Raw genomic sequence first — 25,983 nt, 5'->3', positions numbered from 1 at the left:
GCAGCTCTGGGTAAATAAGGGGCGCTGAGGAGAAGCGGCAGCAGGCAGTCAGGGCGATGCTGTCAAGGACAGGTTTAAAGACAGACAGCTGGCAGGGGGACCATCCCGTTTTAAACACAGCCGTTTTTGATTAACATCAGTTCTTTCTCCCGTCCTCCCACTCGGCCCAGATCTTTAGCCATCGTGATGGGCAGAATCAGGAGGAGGATGTTGCAGGGCCAATTCAACACCAGGGAGGCACAGGTGGTGTCACTTCACAGCTGAAACGCATCTGCGGGGCCAGCGCTCCGGGGAGGAAGGCACACCCGCCGGGAATGCTGACAGTGTGCCCTCCGAGAGCTTCCTCTCTCCCACAAACAGGCAGTGGGATGCGAAGTCGCGTCTGCCCAAGAAACAAACAGGACACCGGTGTATCTGCCAGCCCCCTTCTTGGCTCAGTGAATCAGAGCCAGTCCCTCCATCTTCGAGCTTAGAAAGAAGGACCGGGTGTGCTTGCTCTCTCCCCCACCAAAGGACACGTAACAGCTTGAAGTGCTTCTCACTTCTTAAGGAATGGCCTGTGTGCGTTTAATCGGTTTTACCATCAGCTTTATTAACGAGGATGTGTTAGCAGAAGTTATCCCTCTGTTTTACATCCAGGCCGCCTGCTCCTGCCGCTCCCATAGCCCCTGCAGCTGTGTGAGTTATTTCCAACCAAATGATGACAGGATGTCCAGCTTCCCCCCTCAGCCACTCTGGTACCTCTTATCCAGTCTGCCCTCCTGGTCAGCTTCTACAACTGTCTCTTTTTTTCTTTCTTTCTTTTTCTTTTTTTTTTTTTTTTGCTTTTTAGGGTTGCACTCGTGACATATGGAGGTTCCCAGGCTAGGCATCAAATCAGAGCTGCAGCTGCCGGCCTATGCTACCACTACAGCAACTCAGGATCAAGCCACATCTTCGACCTACACCACAGCTCATGGCAACGCCGGATCCTTAACCCACTGAGTGAGGCCAAAGATCAAACCCGCATCGTCATGGATACTAGTCGGGTTCATAACCCGTTGAGCCACGATGGGAACTCGCACAATTGTCTATTTTTTTCTCCCTTTAAGAGTTAACACAGCATACAGTGTTAAGTAAGCATGTAATAAAAGATTGGTATATGAATTTAACTGCCAGAGTTTTAGCAGATGAAAAATACATATATTAATAATATGAATTATCGTGTGTGCCACTGTCCTAAGCATCTGAATATTTCATGTAATTATTAGTCTCTAATTCTAAAGATGAGGAAACAGGGAGTTCCCATTGTGGCTCAGCAGGTTAAGAACCCAACATAGTGTCGGTGAAGATTCGGGTTGGACCCCTGACCTCCCTCAGTGGGTTAAGGATCCTGCATTGCTGCGAGCTGTGGTGTAGGTCACAGATGCAGCTTGGATCTGGTGTTGCTGTGGCGCAGGTTGGCAACTGCAGCTCTGATTTGACCCCTAACCTGGGAAATTGCATATGCCACAGGTGCAGCTGTAAAAAGAAAAAGGAAAAAACGATGAGGAAACAGAGACATTAAGTAACTTGTCCTTTGTCGTTAGATAGTAAGTGGCAGAACCAGGACTCAAGTCCATGTGGGTTTGACTTCAGAAATTTGATCCAGGACCACATATGAGCAAGCACGTCATGCTCTATGCTCCTTGAGTAGAATATGCTCCTTGTACACAATGCACTCCTTATCATGTCAGCGAGGATGCTGAGGTCAGGGAAATAGTTTTGCCAGGGCCTCCTGGTTACAGGGTTGATGGATCTGTTTCCGGTCTCTGGACCCCTGTCCTGGGGCGCCCTCATTACACCAAACTGCCTCTAGAGGGCCCCCACCAGACTGTGTCCAAATTCCAGGCTTACCTCTAAGAGAAGCCACACCAGGCAGCTCTGGGTCAGACAGTGGCTTAGGGACTTTTGGTTCAGCTGCGGTGGGAGCCACAACCAGACACCTAGATTTGGTCCTGCCAGGCCAGGGATGGGGGTGTGTGTGGGGGGGTAGCTTGGTGTTTGCTGCTCCTACCCTCTGCTGCCCAGCAATGGCTCCCTGTCACCAGGGCCTCTGTGGAGGTCAGGGGCGGGCCTAGCCAGCCTGGTCCAGGTCCTGTCCACACCCCCGTGGGCACTGTCAGTATGGTCAGCCCCATTCTTGGCCATGAATCCAATCGCAGCAGCTCTGGTCCCCCTTGAACCAGCAGCACAACACCAGCCCAACAAAGCAGAAGGGCAGTGCCCAGAGCAGCATTAGAAATGCTCTCTGGCTTTTTTTTTTTTTTTTTTTTTTTTTTCCTTTTTCTTTTTTCCTTTTCTAGGGCCTCCCCTGCGGCATATGGAGGTTCCCAGGCCAGGGGTAGAAACAAAGCTGTAGCCGCCAGCCTACACCACAGCCACAGCAATGCAGGATCCGAGCCACATCTGTGACCTACACCACAGCTCACAGCAACATCTCTGGCTTTCTTGATGGTTTCTATATTCTTTTTCCCAAAGTGTGTGGAGGAGAAGGGTAGAGACAGGAGACTACAAAGACCACTGAATTAAGAGCTAAGCTGGATTCAAAAGAAGCCAAAGGAGAAGGCTCTGGGCGGGAGGGTGACGTCAGAGGCTGTGAGGAGGCCCCTGAGGATCTGAGTCAGGCTCGGCAGGGACACGGGGTTGGGGGGAGCATGAGGCTCTCTTGGGAAGTGCCAAGCTGTTGTCAGAAAGGTGGGAGCTGCGTGCAGCCAAGAGAGACAAAAATCCTCATGCCTGCGGGAGGCCGGGGGGCTGGCAGGGCTGTTGGGCCGCATGACCCCAGGGGCCGTGTTCATACCGGGTCCAATGGAATCCTGGGCTCAGTGTTGGTGAAAATCCAGAGCAGGTCAAAAGGGATGGAAACAGCTCCTTGTCCCAGTGAGACGGATGGGCAGAGGGATGCCAGCAAACATGTTATTCTTTCTTTATTCCTCCATGCCCTGAGCTGGTTTCTTCCCTGCAGATACGATTCTGCCATTAAAGACCTTAAAGAGGCCTTGACTCAGCTTCGAGGGAACCAGCTGATCGACTACAAGATCCTGGGGCTCCAGTTCAAGCTGTTTGCCTGTGAGGTAAGGCGGAAGGGCCCAGCCTGGGCTGAGGGGCAGTGACAACTCAAATGCACTGTGCTCTGCTGATGCTTCCAGCAGGAGTGTTCTGTCTTGGGACTCAGATTTTCCCTTAAGAAGAGACTCAGGAGTTCCCATCGTGGCTCAGAGGGAACAAATCCCACTAGTGACCATGAGGACACAGGTTCGATCCCTGGCTCCCCTCAGTGGGTTAAGGATCTGGCATGGTCATGAGCTGTGGTGTAGGTTGCAGACAAGGCTAGGATAAGGTGTTGCTGTGGCTGTGGTGTAGGCTGGCAGCTGTAGCTCTGATTTGACCCCTAGCCTGGAAACCTCCATAAACTGTGGGTGTGGCCCTAAAAAGCCAAAAAAAGAAGACTTAAGATCAATGACTTCAGGCTCCTCATGGAGTCTTCAGTTACCTGAGAGCATGCATTTTATTCGTGTAAGGCTCAAAAGAACCCTGTAGCAATGAGTTTGCTGGGCTCTTGGAAGGGAGGCTTGGCTGGTCACAAGTCTATTGCCCTGAGAAAGTATTCATAATAATTTGCATAATTCAAGTTGACAGGCTGTTTGCTCCACATTATACTAACAAATCCAAAGCCACGGGTTCACCGTCCACACAGAACCTGCTGTGACCTCGCTCGGTTCCCGAGTTCACACTCTTTGCGATGAATGGTCTGGCCTCGTGTACTTGATCGATGCCCAAAGAGAGAGGAAGGATAACTCAGCACCAAGCTGTCCCCTCCTGGTCAAAGCCCAGCGCAGGGCCCACAGTGAGGAAAGGTTTGCACGAAAGGATAACTTAGCATTCTGTATGCCCAGAGGGAGAAGCATGACTGGCTCGGACTTCACAGGTTCACATACTTTTCCCAGCCAACCCTTCCCACTCTCCTTCTAAACCCCAAATACACACCAGTAGCTTTCAGACTAGGATCCCTGCAATGGATAGACAATGAGGTCCTACTACATAGCTCCAGGAACTGTATCCAATCTCCTGGGATCAATTATAATGGAAGGAATACTTTTTTTTTTTTTTTTTTTTTTTTGTCTTTTTGCCTTTTCTTGAGCTGCTCCCACGGCATATGGAAGTTCCCAGGCTAGGGGTCAAATCGGATCTGTAGCCACCGGGCTTCACCAGAGCCACAGCAACTTGGGATCTGAGCCACGTCTGCAACCCACACTGCAGCTCACGGCAACACCAGATCCCTAACCCACTGAGCAAGGGCAGGGATCGAACCTGCAACCTCATGGTTCCTAGTCGGATTTGTTAACCACTGCGCCACGATGGGAACTCCAGGAATACTTTTTTTTTTTTTTTTAAGTGTTGGAGTTCCCATCATGGCGCAGCGGAAATGAATCCGACTAGGAACCATGAGGTTGTGAGTTCAATCCCTGGCTTTGCTCAGTAGGTTAAGGTTCCGGTGTTGCTATGAGCTGTGGTGTAAGTTGCAGATGCAGCTCGGATATGGCATGGCTGTGGCTGTGGCATAGGCCAGCAGCTGTAGCTCGGATTTGACCCCTAGCCTGGGAACCTCCATATGCTGCCGGTGCAGCCCTAAAAAGCAAATAATAATAAAATAATAAATTTTTAAAAATTAAAAAAAGAAAAGTGCTTATGTGTATAACTAAGTCACTTTGCTCTACAGCAGAAATTAGCACAACATTGTAAATCAACTATAATTAAAAAAAAACCATCTTTATTTAGAAGAATTGATGAAAAAAATCCCCTCAGGGCACAGTGTTTAGGGCATTAGTCTGCTATGGCCTCTTTTGCCTGGCAAAGCAATGAAAACTATTTTTTCTCCTTCGCCCCTAGCAAAAAAAAAAAAATTCCCCTTGCTTTGGTTTCTCAGACAGGAGAAGCCACGTGCCTGAAGGGTCACTCAAAGCCAATAATAGAGTCCAGAGCTGCCTGGATACCTGGGGACAGAGTCCCCATGCAGCCCCGTGGCAAAATAGCAGCTCCTTCCCTTGTCCCAGTCCAGGGAAGTGGGGCTTTGTGGTGGGAAGTGCTTGGCATTTGGCCAGCTTCTGGAGCGCTGTCTCTCAGCCGTGGCCCTGTGGGTGCTTTGGACTAGATCGTTCTTTGTTGTGGGGATTGTCCTGTGCATTGTAGGATGTGAGCAGCAACCCTGGCCTCTAGATGCCAGTAGATGCCAGTAGCACCCCACCCCCCGTGTGACAGCCTAAAATATCTCTAGACACTGCCAGCTATCCCCGATAGGGAACCCCTTGCCCAGGGTGAAGGGCTGAGGGACCGAGTTCCTCTAGGGAAAGGCTCCAAGCAGAATTCCACCGGAGGGACCCTCCCTCTGTAGCTAGAGTTGAAATGACATGGAGAGAGGAAATACTGGCTGTACGGGCCTCTCTGCAAGTGAGGCTGGACGTTTCAGGGTCCTGTCTGCCACATGGGACATTGCAGTCACTTCCCCACTTCCCCCCTTTTGTCGTTTTTTTTTTTTTGTTTTTTTTTTTTGCCTTTTCTAGGGCTTCTCCCGTGGCATATGGAGGTTCCCAGGCTAGGGGTCAAATTGGAGCTATAGCCATGAGCCTACACCACAGCCACAGTAACACAGGATCCAAGCCGAGTCTGTGACCTACACCACAGCTCTTGGCCACACCAGATCCTTAACCCACTGAGCAAGGCCAGGGATCAAACCTGCATCCTCATGGATTCTAGTCAGACTCATTTCTGCTGAGCCACGACGGGACCTCCTCACGTCCCTACTTATACTGCCACCCCTTCCTTCCCACCAGGGCTCTGAGATATCACACCATCCTTTTAGAAGAGAGTCTATAGGGCTGTTCCAGTCATGGAGTCATAAACACTTGTTGCTAGAAAAGGTCTTAAGAGAAGGTAGCTGAAAACCAAACAAGAATTTTTTAAAAATTGATTTATTTTTGGCCATGCCCATGGCATGCAGAAGTTCCTGGGCCAGGGATCGAACCTGCACCACAGCAGTGACAGCTCTGGATCCTTAAGCTGCTAGGCCACCAGGGAACTCCCAAACAGGAAGTCTTGAATGCTCTTGAGTTCTCCTTTCTTCCTGCACATGTGCTTAGGGGTGGACTGGGCCAGACACGTATGCAGAAGAACAACAGCTCACTGAGGTTCAGGAATAGCCCGGGAAGGAAGGCTAGATCTCTGCCCCTGGGCCTGGTTCCTGTCCGGCACCAGCCACTAACTCTGTGGAAAAACCAGTCCTGCAGTCCTGCTACTCATCTGTACTTGCCTTGCTAACCTGTTCTTTTTTTTTTTTTTTTTTTTTTTTTTTTTGTCTTTTTGCCTTTTCTACGGCCGCTCCTGCGGCATATGGAGATTCCCAGACTAGGGGTCTAATCGGAGCTATAGCCCCCAGGCTACGCCAAAGCCACAGCAACGTGGGATCCAAGCCACGTCTGCGACCTACACCACAGCTCACAGCAACGCGGGATCCTTAACCCAGTGATTGAACCCGCAACCTCATGGTTCCTAGTCGGATTCGTTAACCACTGAGCCATGATGGGAACTCCTAACCTGTTCTTTTTATTCAGATTAGATGGTGAACCAATTCACGATGTAAGTGGCAGACTGGTATAGGGAAGTGTATTTGTTTTTTGTGGCTGAATACCAAATTGCTCTAAAACATAGCGGCTTAAAGTAATACTGCTTATTATCTCTGTTCCTGGGGTCATACACCCAGACTTGACTTGGGTGGCTCTGGCCCAGAAGCTGTGAGGAGGGTGCAGTCACAATGGTGGCAGGGCTGCTGTCATCCAAAAGCTTGACTGGGGCTGGAGCATCTACTTGTATTTGTTTTTTAGGGCCACACCTGCATCATATGGAAGTTCCCAGGCTAGGGGTTGAATTAGCACTATAGCTGCCTGCCCACACAGACCTCAGGCACATGTGTGACCCACACCGCAGCTCACGGTAACATCAGATCCTTCAACCCACCGAGTGAAGCCAGGGATCGAACCCGTGTCCTCAGGGATACTAGTTGGGTTCATTACTACTGAGCCACAGTGGGAACTCCAGAACATTTACTTTTAAGGTGACTTACATGTCTGGCAAGGTAGTGTTATTTGTTGGCAGGAAACTCCGTTTTTGCCACATAACTCTTCATAAGGCTGCTTGGGCCCGGTCATGACATGGTAGCTGGCTTCCCCAGGGAAAGTAGTGATCCAAGAGAAACTTCTATGGAGTGTCAATGTCTTTTCTAACCTAGCCTCAAATGTAACACCCTCTCCATTTCCACAATATTCTATTGGCTACACCGGCCAGCTCCCTTAGATGTGGGAGGGCCTGCACGGGAGGGTGGGTCCTGGAAGGTGAGGGTCCCTGGGGCCATCTTGGAAGCCTGGCTACCACCGAAAGCATGGACTTTGGGATCAGAGAGAAAGGGATCCACTCCCCACCCAACACTTACTGCTTGTATAAACCTTGGTGAGATATGTGTCACTTCTGAGCCTCAGGCTCTTCATCTGTAAAGAAAGGCTGAGTACGTACCTCATACACATTCATTAATAGATTCATTCGGTTTTGCATGCATTTGTAATGCCTGCTAGTGTCAGACAACAGAGGTCCAGGGGTCCTCAAGACAAGGTGTCAGCAGCCAGAAGCTCCTGGTCACGTGTAATGTGCAGTGATGAGGTGAGGACAAGAGAAGGGCCATGGAAGGACTGAGGGGAGGCCCCTGCCCTGTGGGGTGGTTGTGAGGCAGTGGCCCATATAGGTGGTGGGTAAGTGGTATCGATGACGATGATGCTAAGGACAATGACATTGACGCTGCCTCCAAAAGGCAGCACTGATTCCCTGGAGCCCCAAGTCCTGCATAGATTTAGCCTTGTGATTACAGACACAAAGTATCCCCAGATGGCATCAGTCTGCAAACTCAGCCTCGTGACCTTCCTCCAAACATGTGGCCATCGTGTCTCTCCCTCAGAAGGCAGACAAGACCCTTCGGCTCAGCCTCCTGGCAAGTCCCAAGACAGTTCCGCAGAAATGCTGATAAGGGCAAAGAGTATCTTTTCAGCACCTACCAGGTGCCAAGCAGTTGAACTCTGTGCTTTATGTGAATTACTTATTTCTTGCAAAAATCTGGAGGCAAGAAACATGAATATCACCATTTTACAATGAAGCCGAGCCCACATACTAGAAAAGAGCCTTAGGTACCTCTACTGTCTCCACATGTTAGCGCTTGGAAGGCCAACAATCCCCGTCTCCAGCCAGGCCTCAGTTGACCAGCTGTATCTCCTCTCGGAGGCCCTGGGGAACTGCCCACACCCTACCCCCAGGGCATCAGGGGGTGACTCCAGCCACTTTCACCCGTGGAAAGCTTGCAGCAGCTCTGGCTGTTCAGCTCATTCTCCACACAGGGAGAGCCCTAAGAGCCTGCGGTACTGTCGCAAAAGAGAAGCAGAGTAAACCCTACTTGTTGGTTGCCATCTTGATTTTTCTCCCACCCTATGTGAAGTGCTGCCGTGGGTTTATGCCAAGTCTTTTTCCAGCTCCAGCGGACTTTTGCCCACAGCTTGCTCCTGCGCATACGACTACATCCCTGTCTTGTTACTCCTGTGTTCTGGACAGGGTCCTGTGGGTGCTGGTGCAAGACGATGCACCTGGAACTCTCTTTTTCTCCATCCTGCACCCATCCAGTCTTTCATCCAAGGGACAGTGGCAGGAGCTGGTCTCAGAGGCCACACATGTGTTTTTTGTTTTTTTTTTTTTTACCATGAGTTTTGTTTGATTTTATTTTTATTACTCAATGAATTTATTACATTTATAGTTGTACAATGATCATCACAATCCAATTTTATAGGATTTCCATCCCACAACCCCAGGGCATCCCCCCACCCCCCAAACTCTCTCCTTTGGAGACCATACATTTTTCAAAGTCTGTGAGTCAGTATCTGTTCTGCAAAGAAGTTCAGTTTGTCCTTTTTTTCAGATTCCACATGTCAGTGAAAGCATTTGATGTTGGTGTCTCATTGTATGGCTGACTTCACTCAGCATGATAATTTCTAGGTCCATCCATGTTGCTAAAAATGCCAGTATTTTGTTCCTTTTAAGGGCTGAGTAATATTCCCTTGTGTATATGGACCACCTCTTCTTGAGCCACTCCTCTGTCAATGGACATTTAGGTTGTCTCCATGTCTTGGCTATTGCAAATAGTGCTGCAACGAACATTGGAGTGAGTACATGTGTCTTTGCGAGTCATGGTTTTCTCTGGATAGATGCCCAGGAGTGGGGTATTTTGTTTATTTATTTTGTGGCTGCACCTATGGCATGTGGAAATTCCCGGGCAAGGCATCAAACTCATGCCACATCAGTGACAATGCCAGATCCTTAAGCATTAGGCCACCAGGGAACTCCACACACACGTGTATTTTATTCCTAACTCTTTAAGGGGCCTTGAGCACATCACTGTTCTTGACACCGAAACAACGCAATAGCTCTTGTCCGTCCTGACCTACTTGGTTATGGAAAGAAGGCACATGATGCTGGACTTAGGCACTCCCTGAGGTTTTCTTCACACTGTCCTTGCATGGGGCATAGCTCCGTAGCAAGAGTGATGGTGTTGGGTTTTGGATATTCCCAGGAGAGCTGGGATGGGGAGGAACATGGTCAGGCGTCATTCTGGGAGCTTACGTGCAGGCTCTTCCCTGCCTGGTCCCTGGATTTGGAGCAGCCTTGAGTTTCATTTTGAGGCCTGTGCTTTTCTAGGTGTTATATAATATTGCTTTCATGTTCGCCAAGAAGGAGGAATGGAAAAAGGCCGAAGAACATTTAGTGTTGGCTGTGAGCATGAAGTCTGAGCCGAGACATTCCAAAATTGACAAAGCCATGGAAAGCGTTTGGGTAAGTGCCCTGGGGAAGCCGGCGGTGAGGGGGGTTGATTGGGTTTGCATTTGTCTCGGGCACAGGTGCACTGGGACCCCATAAGCATGGTGCTTTTACCTCTTCTCAGCTCTGGGTAACACTAAGCTCAGGGTAGGTATGGTTCCTATACCTCTAGGCTGAGGCCCTAGAGGTATGGGACAGCAGAGCCCTGCCAGGCACCCCCTACAAAGGGGGTCCCCAGGGCTTGGAGGGGCCCAAGCACATGAGGCAGAGGCTGGGCCCTTTACTCATCCCTGGGTCCTCTCAGTCTGGCTCTGTGCCAGGCACGTGATGGCTCCAATGAAAATGCGTTGAGGAGCTCCTACTGTGGCTCAGTGGGCTAAGAACCCAACCAATATCCATGAGGAGGTGGGTTGGATCCTTGACCTTGCTCAGTGGGTTAAGGATCTGGCGTTGCCATGAGCTGTGGTATAGATCACAGACATGGCTCAGATCCCAGGTTGCTGTGGCTGTGACATAGGCCAGCAGCTGTAGCTCTGATTCAACCCCTAGCCTGGGAACCTCCATATGCTGCTGGTGTGCCCTAAAAAGACAAAAAAAAAAAAAAAGGCATTGATTATATGAACAAATGGTGGAGATTATCCACGCTTTGAGCATGTCGGGGTTCGAAGCTGCTTTTAACACTTTAAAACACCAGCAACACTGGCTCCAGTCAGTCTGTACGTATCTGTCCACGTTCACGGACACCAGTCCCAAGAGAGCACTGTCGGGGGCCTTGCCTGGGTCCTGGGCCACCCTTGTGGTTGTGGTGACAGCCCCACCCAAGCCACGCAGAGTGGGGGGTACCTCCCCTGGGAAAAGAGGGCGCTGGGCAAACATACCCACAGACGTCCTCACAGCCTCTTGTGTTAAGGTGACAGTGAACCCAGATGTCCCTACCCTAGACACCTGCAGGAATAACAAGACCAGCCCTTAAACACTGAGAACCAGTGCTCTTGTGAGGTGGTCTCAGTGGATCCTTGCACCCAGTCAGTGAGGGAGGCAGGGTACGTCTTACAGTTTCCCAGGTAAGAAAATACTGCGTTCTCTGTGCTTTAGAAACAGAAGCTGTATGAGCCGGTGGTGATCCCTGTCGGCAGGCTGTTTCGGCCGAATGAGAGGCAAGTGGCTCAGCTGGCCAAGAAGGATTACCTAGGCAAGGCCACGGTAAGTCAGGCCACTCGCCTTCCCCTGAGGCCCCACTGGCGTGGGCCGTGCAGAGCAAGGTGGCAGGGCCTCTGGGGACAAGAGCACCTGCTCTGTGCTTCTGCCCCAGGACGACAGGGACTTCTATCCCAGGGGCTCAGCAATCCCCTCCTTAGCCACTGTCTAATTCTGGAAGCAGGCAGCCCTGAGAACGGATCCAGGGTGTGAGCAAGGAGGGGATCTGGGGAAGCGCCGAAGGATGGGGAACAGTGCTGGCCGGGCCCTTGTATGTTCTCTCCTGCGTTTCAGGTCGTGGCGTCTGTGGTGGATCAAGACAGCTTCTCGGGCTTTGCCCCGCTGCAGCCGCAGGTGAGGTGGTCCCGGCCTTCAAGGGAGCTCTCTCTGAAACACGTGGCTGGGGACAACGCTTGTGCCGAGCTGCCTCTTTCAAGGGCTCCTTCAGCTGGGCTCGCAGTGCTGTGGAGGGCGTCTGTGGGCCATCCTTGCTCTCGGGGCCCATGGCCAGTGGGGCAATAAGCAGGTGTAGGTTTAATCTCAAGTCCTCGGGAACCAGCCCTCCTGCTTTCCCCAGAGTGCCAGGCTTCGCTTCTCTCTGTTCCAAGACAGCTTCTGTGGGTTGGCGCCCCTGAAGCCCTGACCATTCTCTCAGGATGTTGAAACACAAGCTGTGGAAGGCCTTTCCACAAGGCCTCCACTCGGACACAGGACACAGGGGCTGGTAGGGGCCTCCCTTGGGGCCCGAGGCTGTGGCTTGTCCTGGCTGCAGCCACCTGCAGAAGGTTCCCTCGGGAACACAGGCAGGTGCCCAGAGTGAACCATCTTTCCGCCCGAGCTGGGCTCAGGGAGACAGTTCCAGATGGATTGAATGATGGTGGGTCTGGAAATGTGAATTCAGAGCTTCCTGATGCAGGGAAAAGGGTGGGACAGGCTGAGGAATATTCCAGCTCTGCGGCAATAGAACCAGGCTGGGAGTTCCCGTTGTGGCGCAGTGGTTAATGAATCCGACTAGGAACCATGAGTTTGCGGGTTCGATCCCTGCCCTTGCTCAGTGGGTCAAGGTTCCGGTGTTGCCGTGAGCTGTGGTGTAGGTCGCAGACGTGGCTCGGATCCCGCGTTGCTGTGGCTCTGGCGTAGGCTGGTGTCAACAGCTCCGATTAGACCCCTCGCATGGGAACCTCCATATGCTGCAGGAGCGGCCCAACAAATGGCAAAAGACAAAAAAAAAAAAAAAAAAAAAAAAAAAAGAACCAGGCTGGACAAGAGTGTTGGGCTGCACTCACAGAGGGAGGGGTTTCTGAGCCTAGTGCCCACTGTCCAGTGTGCACACCTGGTCCCTCTGAGAGCTGACTGGGGTCAGAGGGATGACCCGGGCCTAGAATGGGACTGACGCCTGGGCTCTGGAGAGTGAGATGAGCAAAGCGGAGAGCCAGAGTCAAGATGCTTTGACTTCTTTCTTCAGCATGAAGTTGAAGAAAGCCTCACAGGACCCCCCTGGGCTTCAGGGCAGTGAAACGGGGTGAGGGGATGGACTCAGAGGGGAAGAAGCCTGGTAACTGGGCTCCGTGGTACTCAGCGTACAATAGCGAACACACCTCCAAGGGGATTCCTGCCTGGTCAGTGGATCTCGAGCTGATTTGAAAATCCCCAGAGTGTCATGTGATAGAGCAGACATTCCTTCTAGAGCAGAGTTTTGAGAAACCTGTCTTAGAAGGGGACAGAGCTCAAGGTCAGAAGCACCCCGGTGATGCCACGTTGCTCTGTGACCACTGAACCCCAGAAACCAGGTCTGGCTCAGGGTGAATTGCTGTACTGGTAAAGCCTCTGCCCAGGGAGCTGGTGGGAGGTGTTACTTCCCAGCATTTCATCAGGGTGCGCTGTGCCCTCTCCCTCGACGGTGTTCTGATTGAGCCAGAAATGCATCCTTTGATTTCCTGGTCTGGAAGGAGGCTGAAATTACCCTTAACAGTCTGTTCTCTCTCCGCCTCATTCCCTTATTTCTCGTCTTCTCATCTTCATTTCTCTCGAATGTTCAATAGGCAGCTGAGCCTCCACCCAGGCCCAAAACCCCAGAGATCTTCAGGTAAGTTCGATTGAGGCCAAAAGGTAGGCTATCCCAGCTCCAAGCCCGAAGCAATGGCGAGAAAGGGGTGAAGAAGCTGAGGCTGGGGTCAGGGTCCACGTCGTATGGAATTTAGCCTGGCGCTGCTGCTCCACCTGTTTTCAAGGGTAGGAGGGAGTGACAGGGATGGCGCCTCTAGTGTGGTGGGGCCAACAGCGGGGGCCTGGCTAGAGATGCAAGGTGTCCCTGTGTCTCCTGTCCACGTGCACAGAGAGTGAGGGGGTTGTTGCCAAAGCGAGTGTGGCAGTGTCCGGGGAACGTGGCCCCCAGCCGGCAAAGTGGCCTCAGGGTGGAGTGCGCTTGGCCCCACGGGGCAGCCTCAGGGAGGAGCGGGATGCAGGGCTCTCTGCAGAGCAGAGGAGGAAGCCAGAGCGACATGTCCTTTCCTGTGTGGGCGTTTTTCACTCCCTATTGGCACATGCTTTCTGAAGAAGTAAGAGGAAGGACCCAAGAAAAAGGAATCCTCCTTCTGTAAGATGAGAAGCCAAGGATGAGATGACCTCTGGCTTTCTTAAGAATGATCTGGCAATGAGGAAGCCAGCTGAGCTCCCCCACCCAGTGGGAAGACTCTTACAACAATGCAAAGAGTACCAAAGCCGCTGTACACAGGAAGGGGCTGGACTAGCTCATGACCAGTCTCTCCGTGTGCTGGTCCAGACCGGATCCCTGTGGAAATGGACAGAGGGGCTGCAGGGACAGAGCGGGGCTGGAGGGAGCACGGACTGGCCTGTCATCACACGTTCCAAAATGGCACAAATTGGGAGCCCCGAGGGCCAAGCGGGGCTCAGGGCATGGTAAAGGGGCAATGCTGTTGCAGAGGCCAGCAAGGCAGCCTCCAGCCTCTTTATGCATCCCTCACGGCTCCGGCTCACCTGCTCTCCACCCAGCCCTGTGTGCCTGGCCCCATGCTGCTCTAGGCAATTTCTCTTCCCTCGCCCTCCATCTTTCTCACTGGCCGCTCCCACCCGCCTCTGCCCTGGGCCCTTCTGATCCGGCCCTGCCCAGACTTGGGCTCTGGCCAGGCACACTCAGGAAGCTCCCTATCCAGCACCATGTCAGATCCACTGTAGGGTTCTGGAGCGTGCAGGCGGGCAGTTCCTGCAGACCCCTCTCAGGATCTCAGGCCGGCAAGCCCCCTGCTCAGGGCCACCTAGGCAGCTGGAGGGGAGTTACAAGGTGTCTGGAGCACCTTCTATTGCGTGTCCGAAGCGCCGTGGGAGGGGATGTGGTCCAGGCTAGACAGTGGCTGGGATCTTGTGTCTACCCCCTCCCCCCCAGGGCTCTGGAAGGAGAAGCCCACCGCGTGCTGTTTGGGTTTATGCCTGAGACACCAGAGGAGCTCCAGGTCATGCCAGGGAACATTGTCTTTGTCCTGAAGAAGTGCAACGATAACTGGGCTACGGTCATGTTCAACGGGAAGGTATTCAGAGGACTAGGGGTGGGTTTGGGGCACGGGGTCCTGGCAGCACTTGGCGGTGCTTCCTGAGGAGCAGCATCTGCTACCTTATTCGCACACCTGCCATCCTCTTTCATCTTCCACCCGCCCCTCCCTGCGTCTCCGGGTTGTTCTGAGATGGGGGACTGATGAGTACACCTTTGTTTTCCCTTCCTGGCTCCCCTGTGCTGCCCTGCAGAAGGGGCTTGTTCCCTGCAACTACCTTGAACCAGTTGAACTTCGGATCCATTCTCAGCAACAGCCCCAGGTAATGTAGTGCCGAGGTCTGGCCCGTTCCCCCTGCGCCTTAGCCCCTGATTTCATGGAGGGGAGAAGAGCAGTGCAGAAGATGCTCCGAAGACACGCTCGTCCTGAGCCTGCAGAGCTGAACCTGGGGGTGAAGGAAGAACCCAGATTGTTCAGCGGAGGCATCAGCAGGACCTCTTGGGACCCCCCAGCTCTGTGCTACCTCCTAGTCAGTGACTTGACCAAAGCTACAGACTGTGACGTTTTGGTCTTGCCAGAAATGTCCTCTTCACCCGGAAGAAGAGTCAGTGTGTTGGCTGGTAAAATCCATTCAGAATAAGAAATCTGCTTTAGGAACTCTCATTGTGGGTTAGCAGTAACAAACCCAACTAGTATCCAAGAGGATTTGGGTTCAATCCCTGGCCTCGCTCAGTGGGTTAAGGATCCAGTGTTGCCACGAGCTGTGTAGGTCGGGGACGCGGCTCAGATCTGGTGTGGCTGTGGCTGTGGCGTAATCCAGTGGCTATAGCTCTGATTCGACCCCTAGCCTGGGAACTTCCATGTTCCATGGTGTGGCTCTGAAAAAGAAAGAAAGAAAAGAAAAAACAAAAAACAAAAAAAACAGAGAGAAAGAAATCTGCTTTAGAGCACTGAACCTGAGCAGGCCTTGCCAGCCACTGCTTCTGATGCTCCGCCACCCACCCCTGCTGCCATCGCAATGACCTGCCCTTCTGCCAGGCCTGGGGAGTGGTCTTTGTTGGATCTGAGCAGCCGGACTGATGTCTCATGGTAGTGGACCCTGTCTCTCTGGGCTGTGCAACTACTTGTTCCTGTGGGCTTTGTCCTCCCTGGTCAGGGTCGTGATGACCAGATGAGTTAAGAGTTGAACACGCCATGCAAATGAGAAGGGGAATGTACCCTTTGAAGGAGCAAGATGTGAGGTGAGAGAGTGAGCGAGAGCAAGACTCAGGGTCCCACCCCACCTCCATGGGTTTCCACGTGGCCAAACGTGGTGATTGGGCAGCATGGCGCCTCTCGCTGGGGCTCAGGGTTCTTCTTTCTACCGTGATTTGTTTTCACCTGACCAACCCTGCCCCCCATTTAACCAACACTTTCCTTAGTCCCCCCGGATGCCACCATCACACCAGCTTTTAGGAAGTCAGGTGCATCTGGTTCCTTTCCGTAGGGGGCTGTGGGGTCTGCCCGCCCCTCTCCCATCCCTGCCTCAGGTGTGTCTGAATGAAGGTTCTCATCATCTCCCTTTGTCCCTGCAGGAGGATGCCGCCCCAGAATCGGATATCCCAGCTCCTCCCAGTTCCAGTGCTCCTGGAAGGCCCCAGTCATCAGCAGGTTAGTGTCTCTGGATCAACAGCCCAGGGCTGGGTGCACGAGGGCTCCAGGCTGCTTCCCAGTGAAGAGTTGCTCTCCCAGCCCTCCAGGAATCCAGTTTCTCCTCCTCCCAGCGCACCACTCAGCTTATGGCCACACGGCCCCAGAGCCCCCTCTCTCCTGTACCACCCACCCACCCCAAACACAGGAAATAGATGCCCTTCTTCTCTGTCTGCTCCAGAACACTCCTGGGGCCGGGGGTGGGGCACAGGGGAAGGGAGGGTCCCAGCTCAGGCAGCCCTCAAACCCCTCCCTGGGTCCTTAAGTACTGAGACCATATTCCAAGAGGAAAGGCTGACCTAATTGCACACAGTTCCCTGGGGTGGGGTGGGGATGGAGGGGCTCTTTTCAAACGTTCGAGAAGCTCTATCTGGAAAAGAAACGGCTCTGCAGAGCCCTAAGGGATGGACACAGGACCAAGGGGCAGATGCGAAAGGCAGTTCCTCCCAATGTGTGGAGACAGCTGTCCTGGGCGCTCATGGGCTTTTTGTCACTAATGCGGGTTAAGCAGGTTCCAAGCAAGTGCTTCGTGGGGATGCACTGCAGAGGTGGCTTGTCCAGATCCTAGATGCTGACTGTCATGCCCACCTGACCATCAGAATCACGTGGGTTGCTCCCCACCCCAAGTTTTCTTTTGAAAATATCAGACCTACAGAAAAGTTGGAAGTTTAGTGCAATAAATACCAGAATACCACCTAAATTCAGTAACTGTTAATATTTTGCATCTGCTGCTCACTCTAATATAAACTTTGTTGCTAGTGGCTGAGCCACTAGACTCATAGGTGACACAGACTCATGACACTTCACCCTACACACGCCAGCATCCGCCTTCTAAGAACAAGGGCATTCTTCTGCATAAGCACAATACAAGTGTCATATATAGGATAACATGCATATAATATTATATGTTAATCATATAATATATATTGTATATTTCACATTCAAATTTCTCCTATTGATAGGTTTTTTTTTTTAAATTTTCTGTCTAGGGGGTCCATCAAGGATCACATATTAACCTAGGAAGATTTTAAGAATATAGGCCTTTGATTAAAAAAAAATAATAATTGTTTTTGGCCTCACCTGTGGCATATGGAAGTCCCAGGGCCAAGGCCCATACCACACCAGTGACAACACTTGATCCTTAACCTGCTGAGCCACCAGGGAACTCCTGATTCTGATTTTTTTTTTTTTTTAGGACTAGAATCAGGTATGGGAATCTGTATCTCTAGAAAAAAACTTCCCAAGTGATTCTGCTGTCAGCTAGGTTTGCAATAAGTGGTCTTTTTGTTTATGTACCCCCGCATAGTGAACATCTTTATACATTATGCAATATTTTCTATACATTATACACATACTGCTATGTTAATAAATTTTGCACATTAGAAAACATACACAAAAATAAACAAGTGGTCCCAATAGTTCTTTTTGTGGCCCCTGGTTCCTGATTTTTGTTTCTACAGAGCCCACTTGTGTCACTGACCTTTGGGAGTCTTGCACCAGTGGCACTGCTACTAACTGACCTTTGCAACTCCTGCCTAATGCCACGGTCCTCTGATAATGCCTTGTACGCTCCCTAGCAGCAGAGTCTGGGTTCGTTTGTGTGTCCCGGGCTTTGCTCTCCACATCTCCCCAGTGATCTCCCCTGCAGTTTATTTAGGTTAATAATCCCCCCAGAGGTGAAGGGGTGTAAAGTTGGGTGCCCTGTTCTAAGGCATCCTATGTATGTATGGCGGGGCTGGCCACAAGTGTTCACTCATCATCTTCTTTTGTTTTACTCCTTACCTTCTCCATTTAGGTCAGAAAGAACAAGGAGAGGCCAAGGTAACAGTTTTTTTCCTTGTACTGTTTCAAGTGGTAGAGAATGGAAGAGCTTGGGCTGTCCACCTAAGCACGCCCATGGGCATGTCTCCCTGGATTATCATTGAAAGAGTCCCAAAGGCCGGGTAGACCAGTTGCCACCATACATCCAGGCCAGTCCAAGGGCTAGGATCCCCTCCCCCGCAACCCCACACGATCTCTCCCTCCTCCACGCAAACCCTGCCTACGAACCATGGCTGGTGGGCCAGATCTCGCCCAGTGGGAATGCTTACCCAAGTGAGAGTTGGGCTGGAGGACAGGGCTCCAAAGGCTCTTTCATGTTCCTGTGAAACAGGTACCTCTTGGCCTCTTCTTGCCACAGAGGACTCCCCGTGATCGAGCACGGTGCTCGGAGGAAGCCTCAGACACTGGTGAGTTCCCTTTTCTTCTTCTCCCCGCAGGAAGTCAGGCTCAGTGTTCCCATGTCCTACACACTCAAAGTGCACTACAAGTACACGGTGGTCATGGAGACTCAGCCCGGGTACCCCTACAGCCAGGTCCGGGACATGGTGGCCAAGAAGCTGGCGCTCCTGCCCGAACACACTAAGCTGAGGTGAGCTCCATGCAGGGAGCGGTGAGGGGCACAGCTGGGAGCCTGCTGCTGGCCTGGAGGATGGAGGAGGAGGAGGGTGGTTTTGCCCTGATACTCTCTGACGTGCTTCTTACTCATTCTCTCTCCCCAGCTATCGGCCTCGGGACAGCAATGAACTGGTGCCCCTTACAGAAGAGAGCATGAAGGATGCCTGGAACCAAGTGAAGAACTACTGCCTGACTCTGTGGTGTGAGAACACAGTGGTGAGTACAGGGAGCCTAGGAGCATCCAAGGCCATGTTTCTAACAGGCCACTTTCTCAACAGCAGTTCACCATTTCCTAAGCCCCCTCTGTGTACCTGGCCAATATGCTTAGTGTTGGGGATACAGTGGGTAACAAGCTGAGCCCTGCCTTCCTTCCATTGCATCCTCCCTCAGTTGCATCCATGAGAGGGGTTCCCATGTGAGAAGAGCAGACCCAGGAGCCCATAAAGGACTCAACTCCCTTCCTGCTGCTGCCACATCTAATCGTTGGAAGTTTAGGTCCATCTGAGCAAGGTTGGAATGAAGTCATAGCTTGAGGCTGAGCTCAGACATTCTTCACCTTACGTTTCCACTGGGAAGAACACTTGGGGTGAAGGAAACTGGTGAGCATTTCCTTAACAGTGAGATGACTTGGATAACCACCTCCTACCAATGGCAAGCATCTGTTAAGAACTTCCCATGCGCCAGATACTGTGCTAAGTGCACTCCGTGTATCCTTACAATCCCCATAACTCTGTGAGTTGGGTATTGTTATTCCTAGTTTATAATTTAGGTAACAAGGCCAAGGGAGGTCAACCTGGCCAAGATTCCGTAGAGCCTGCCTGTCCTCTTGACCTTCACCGCACTGACAATGAAAGGGCAAGTTGTCTACAGGCAACGAGGTGTAGAAAAGAGTTGGCTGACTTTCCAGTAAGAATAAAGGGATTCAGGAGCAAAGTTAGAGCCTAGAAGTAGTAGGTACAAGTCAATTCTCCTGGCGTTTATCCCTTAGTCTCCAAGGGAAATGTTGCTATTTCTTTGGGGTGTAGACCTTAATTCTCTCCCCCAACGGGGGTCCTTGGAAAACCACCATCTGCTTTCTGTCAACATACTTTTTTGTTTGTCTTTTATGTAATTTCATGTAAGAGGATCGTACAGTATGTACGTTCTTTTGTGTTTTAATGGTCCTTTCCTTTGGCATGCTAAATGGGATTCCATTGAATGGACACCACACCTTGCTAAATCATTCACCTGTCTGTGTACATTTGGGTTGTTTCCAGCATTAATTCTTCAACAAACGTTTGCTGGGCACTTAACTGCTCTCTAGATGGGCACTGGAGACATGAAAACTGGTGAGACCAAGACCCTTCTTGGGAGGAAGACAAGGGCAAACAAATGACTACAAATCATGTGTTAAGAAAAGTGATGAAGACACACAAACGCCTTACTGCGTTATGTAAGCACTTGGGAGGGTATCTCACCCCCAAATGCTAAGGGGAAGTGGGAGAAGTCAGTAGCTGTCCTAGAGGAAATGATGCGGAAATTGCCAAGTTTAGTCTTAAAACGGCACGTAGAAATTAGCAAATTGGAGGAGATTAGACTGGATGGATTATAGAGACGGAGAGAACAGAGGGAAGACCACAAGAGCCAGCGTAGTGGGAGAGAGGCCTCAGTGTTACAGGATGCAGCAGGGACACAGGTGGGAGACAAGGCTGGAAAGGCAATGGGGCAGAACAGGAGAAGCCTTGTACATTGCTGTGCTAGGATGATGTGCTGAGCAGGGGAGAATACAGTGAGGTCTTGCTTTGGATTGACAATTCAAGGAGCCTATGAGCGAGGTAGGGAGCTCAGCTAGGCTGGCCAGTGGGCTTCCTCTGAATAATCGGCTCCCCAGCCACAGTCCCGAGGCAGGGCAGTCCTAACACAGAGGTCCTGAGTCTGCCATCTCCCCTGCCCAAGGCTGCTGGGAAGTGGGGTCCCTGTGACACTTCAGTTCTCCCTCTACTCCCCTGGGCTTCCTGCTTTCGCCTTTGTCAACTGTGGCATCTGCTGTTACATCAGCCTAGGGGGTATAACATTAAATGGTTCCTGAGTGAATCCTTGGTCAGCTACTAGTTTTTACCTACAAGTGGATTTTGAGACCATGGAGGTGACCAGAGCAGGGAAGCTGTTCCAGACCATGTTGAACTTGGGCCCACAGCAGAAGGCAGAGTCCGTCCTCCAGACTCTGATGCCCACAGCGGGACAGGGGCTTCTGCTCAGTTAGGGAAGGGTTTCCTTTGTAGAGTCTCAGTCAAATCAAAGACAAGTGTTTGATGTGGTGTTGGGGGGGAATAAGTGGGAAGGGAAGAATTACAGAGGATGGGCCTGGAGGAAAACCCTGTAGTAAACCCCACTATGTAAACTTAGCGGTTCCCTAAGAATTCAGAAAATTGCCTTCAGGAAGTAGAACCATTGAAGCCGAGACTCCCTGGGGCCTCTGGCTGACAACAAAGGCCCCAGGACTCCAGGGGTGAGTATGTGCCAGTGTAAGGGGTCCCTTAAAAGTTGGAAAAGTTTTTCTAGGTCTTTCAACTGTTTTTGGATTTACCCCTTAGCTCTGTTTTGAAAGGATTCTGCTTAGAAAGAGTTCTGCTCTAAATCTGAATTACTTCACTGGAAAGGTTTTTTGTTTTCTTTTGTTCACCAGGGTTTTTAAGGTTTTTAGTTATTGTTAATTTTTGTTACCAAATGTTAACGCTCGAAGGGAGTTTTTGATGGATTTGGGATGGTGCAGAAAATTTGAGGTTTTGGCCACGCCCACAGCACGTGGAAGTTCCTGGGCCAGGGACTGAACCTGTGACACATAGCAGCGACCGGAGCTGCTGTAGTGACACCACCAGATTCTTAACCCGAAGTGCCATTTGGGAACTCCAGAACATGTGTGTTTCTGATAAGCTGCCTAGCGTTTTGTGTGCTGGGAAATGGGTGTTGAATTTGGGAGTTAGGAACCTAGCTTTGATTTCGGGTTCTGTCACTAGTGACTCAACCTGTCTTTCCATTTGAGAAGAAGTAATAGCAGTACCTATTCTACTCTTTTCAGGACTCCTCTAAGGTTTCAATAAGGTTTTAAGACAACCTATGGTCTTGCAGAGCTTTAGGTTTCATTTACCCAACCATCCAGTGTTCATAAAGTTCAAGGCAGGCCCTATGCTTGGCACTGATCACAAACTCGTCTTTTCTGAGTTTCTATCTCAGGTGCTACATCAACATTTTGCCAACGGATTTCTTTCGTGATGTTCAGTGTTCACTGCAGAAGTTAGGAAGACTAACAGGCTCTTTGTTATTTCAGGGTGATGAGGGTTTTCCAGATGAACCCAAGGAAAGTGAAAAATCTGATGCTAATAGCCAGACCACAGAACCTCACCTAAAGGAAGGGAGCCAAGTGGTAGCACTCTTCAGTTATGAGGCTACCCAACCCGAAGACCTGGACTTTCTGGAAGGGGACATCATCCTGGTGATATCAACAGGTAGGTGCTACTCCTAGACTACAGAGGCTAATTTACGTGTTGGCAGAAATGAATCCAAGGGCAGAATCCAGTGAGCTACAAATGTTCACCAGGGGATTCAGCGTCCTTCCTAGCTCTCAATGGAAGGGAGCAAAATCAAGTGACCACCTTTCCATCTGTTGCTCTCAGGGGCAGGGAGGCAACAAATGGCAATTTCAATCACATTTTTTTTTTTTTTTTTTTTTTGTCTTTTTTTGCTATTTCTTGGGCCGCTCCCGCGGCATATGGAGGTTCCCAGGCTAGGGGTCTAATCGGAGCTGTAGCTGCCAGCCTATGCCAGAGCCACAGCAACGCGGGATCCGAGCCGTGTCTGCGACCTACACCACAGCTCACGGCAACGCCGGATCGTTAACCCACTGAGCACGGGCAGGGACCGAACCCGCAACCTCATGGTTCCTAGTCGGATTCGTTAACCACTGCGCCACGACGGGAACTCCTCAATCACATTTTTGATTATAAAGATTGTTTTGGGAGCCATGGATTCGCATACCACAGTTAATGAATGGGAAGGTGGCTGGAATCATTTTGCCTTTGATATTCTACAAACTATAGTTCTTTGAATTGATGTACTTTTCGAAGATGAAGGAAGAAGAGAGCAAGTCTGCCCTTAAAAAGGAACCATTCAGAATTGCTCTCTCCAGTGACTTTCCTGGTTGTTATGAATCAAGTACATGACAAATTGAAAGAGTAAAGGTTCTAATGTAGTGCTTCCCAAAGTTAAGTATGCCAACATATCCTCTGTAGTTTATTAAATAAAAATTCATTACTTGGCTGTGCCCAAGGCATGCAGAAGTTCCTGGGCCAGGGACCCAACCTGCAATGACTTGAACCACAGCAGTGACAATGCTGGTCCTTAACCCACTGAGCCATGAGGGAACTCCCAAATTTGCGTTTTTAACAAGCTTCCAGGTAATGCTGGACTACTGACCATACACTGAGGCTTGTTCTAACTCACGATTTGAAATAGTCTTATTTCTGTCTGAAAACAAGAATCCCATCAAAAGCTTCCTTCACATGGCTGAAATGTTGTGCGTTAACAATGCAAAATAGTGAAAACCTAATACTGTTATCAATTATAACAGAAAATCCAATAGATTAAACAATAGAGTGGAAGACTGTAAAGTTGATGGGGTAAAGAGTGAGCATATGGAGTGTGTGGCAACTAACTCAAAAGATGAGGAATGAAAAACAGAAACATGATGCATAAGCAGTGCACATCTTCCAAAAGGGAGAATGGAAACTCAATCACAGAGTTGGGTTTAGAAGTTCCCATTGTGGCTCAGCAGGTTAAGAACCTGAGTAGCATCCATGAAGATGCGGGTTCGATCCCGGGTCTCGCTCAGTGTGTAAAGGATCTGGCATTGCCGTGAGCTGTGGTGTAGGTTGCAGACGCGGCTTAGATCCTGTGTGGCTGTGGCTGTGGCCGTGGCCAGCAGTTATAGCTCCGATTTGACCCCTAGCCTGAGAACCCCCATATGGTACGGGTACGCCCCCCCCCCCCCAATTGAAACTTTATCCTAATACTCAAGTAGCAATAGCCTTCAGCATAAACACTTGGTGGGGCTGGGGGGTAAGCTCAACTGTATTCAACACTTGAGAGACTATTTCAAAGTTTCTCAGATTTTAATGTGAATCATTTGGGGATCTTGTTAATACAGATTCTGAATCAGGTTTGGGATGGGACCTGAGATTCTGCATTTTTAAGATGCTCCTAGGATCCATGACTTGCATTATAGGGGGATGAATCAAGACAACACTCTGCAATTAGAATTACCTTGGGTGAACTTTAGAAAATACTCTGATGTCCAGCCACACTCCACACTAATTAAAACAAGAGTTCCTGAGGACAGGATCCAAGCATCAGTACTGCTGAATGTCTGACCTAGATGTCTTACATATGGCCTGGTGGATGGACTTTGGAGGTCATATTAAGCTGTCTGATATTGGCAGAATGACCCTGAACAAGCTATTAATCTCTCTGGGTCTTTCCTTAGTTAAAATGTGGATGCTATCTATCTACAACTGAGTTATTATGAAGTCTGTGCCTGCACTTCGAAGTTTCAAAATAGCTGCCATGAAAATCCTTATATTTTATAAACATGGACTGAACCCACCACTAGCTCCATATACTAGTGAACATTCATTATTAATATATTTAGCCAACAGCATGTCCCTTTCCTTAACCAAAGATTCACAAACTAAAACTCAGTATGTTAAAAAAAAAATCGGATCTAGGGATTCATTGTTTTTTTCATCTCATTTCTCTGGTAACTTTTGGAAAAATCTAACTCATTCTTCTGCATTTTACTCCTCCACTGTCATGTCTAAGACAGAAACCAACAAGATGGCTAAGTCCTTCCTATGTTTGCTTTTTCCTCCAGTCACTTTCCATGTTGACTTTCCCTGTTAGCACAACTGCAGGTGGACAAAGACTGACAAAAGATGTATGGAATATTCAGAGGAGGGAATTTCCCTATGACTGTTCAAGAACTCTAAGTGTATGTTTCCTTTTATCAGTGAATGAAGAATGGCTGGAAGGGGAGTGCAAAGGGAAGATTGGCATCTTCCCCAAAGCTTTTGTTGAAGAACGCGCAACCACAGATTTGGAAAGCACTCCTGGAGTCTAGGATGGTTCACAACATACAAAGTTGAAGGAAAGGTAGCACTATTAGTTATGATTTAATCCTGTAAATCATTTGCAGGATTTAGCACGCCTCTGCAGTACTGTACAGAGACATAAATGGTTTGCAAATGTTAACGTATCTACTCTCCCCAGTGAAAACTTAACCTATTAGACAAGGATGTGAGAATTTATGATGACTTCCCTGGGGCTAGGGAGGGGGGTGGTGGTTGGAAGTGTCCAGAAGGGCACCGGGGGTCTTCCAGGAGGCCAATAATCTGTTTCTTGCTCTGAGTGCTGGCTGCCCAGATGTGTTCAGTTCATGAAGATTCACCGAGTTGTACACTTATTGGTACACTTCTCTGTACATATGACGCCTCAATAAAAAACAAAATAAGAGTGTATGCCACTAATACTTAAAGTGACAATAAGAAGCTGTGTTCAGAAGGCCAGTTGGTTGGTACTATCCTATTAGATAACACTTTATAATATATATATTATATATATTCGTATAATATTATACTAATACACATGATGGTATTGTTTTGGTCATCATGAAACCAAATGGCCTGGTTTTTCAGAGTTTAACTTGGGTGAAAGTTTCTATAAATACTAGACCTTCAAAGACCTGGCCTTCATCCCCCTTCTTTTTGTAGAATACATGTGATTTTGGTCAAGTGTGTAGGTACCTGTGAAAAGCACAGTTTAGGGATGAACTGTAGACTGAATCAACACCAAGGTGAAAGGGCAGCTGCTGGCACTGGCTCCCAGCGCAGTGATGGCCCAGAGGCTACCACTGGGAATTGGGAAACTTGAAATTCAGCCCCAAAGCAAAGAACACTAATTACTGTTGCTGCTCATCAGACTCAAGTGTGCTTCATGGGTCAAAAGGATAAACCACCTCTGAGTTGCCTCACTGACCACAACCGACAGCAGGGATAAAAGTGCTGGGTCGTTAACTCCTCTGTATAAGCCATTCTTTATTTATCAAGAGAAGTTTGAGTTTCTTTCTACCCCTTCATTCCACACCCATAATCATGCACGTTGGTTTAGAATGTTACTAAAGGCAAAAATAACCCCTGAGCATATT

General features: G+C 49.9%; 1 protein-coding gene across 2 annotated transcripts in view; it reads left to right on the top strand.

The window, feature by feature from the left end:
• The window catches only part of NCF2 (neutrophil cytosolic factor 2), a 36,882-nt gene extending 11,590 nt beyond the window's left edge, over positions 1-25,292 (top strand). Inside the window, exons 3-15 of one of the 2 annotated variants that reach the window (XM_084974031.1) lie at positions 2,987-3,095; positions 9,802-9,936; positions 11,017-11,124; positions 11,413-11,472; positions 13,161-13,204; positions 14,522-14,663; positions 14,878-14,946; positions 16,199-16,274; positions 18,109-18,134; positions 18,572-18,723; positions 18,854-18,965; positions 22,057-22,234; positions 24,791-25,292. In XM_084974031.1, coding sequence (XP_084830157.1) covers positions 2,987-3,095; positions 9,802-9,936; positions 11,017-11,124; positions 11,413-11,472; positions 13,161-13,204; positions 14,522-14,663; positions 14,878-14,946; positions 16,199-16,274; positions 18,109-18,134; positions 18,572-18,723; positions 18,854-18,965; positions 22,057-22,234; positions 24,791-24,900 — 1,321 coding nt within the window. In that variant the 3' untranslated portion in view covers positions 24,901-25,292. 2 annotated transcript variants of the gene reach the window in all.
• The last annotated feature ends 691 nt before the right edge of the window (positions 25,293-25,983 follow it).

The sequence above is a fragment of the Sus scrofa genome, chromosome 9, assembly GCF_054392235.1.
Source record: "Sus scrofa isolate SSC_HxYL_T2T_F1_AM1 chromosome 9, Sscrofa_HxYL_maternal_Yorkshire_Landrace_v2.0, whole genome shotgun sequence".
In the NCBI taxonomy this organism is placed as follows: domain Eukaryota; kingdom Metazoa; phylum Chordata; class Mammalia; order Artiodactyla; family Suidae; genus Sus; species Sus scrofa.
The sequence above is the reverse complement of the archived record's forward strand: the minus strand, read 5'-3'. Positions and strand labels throughout refer to the sequence as shown.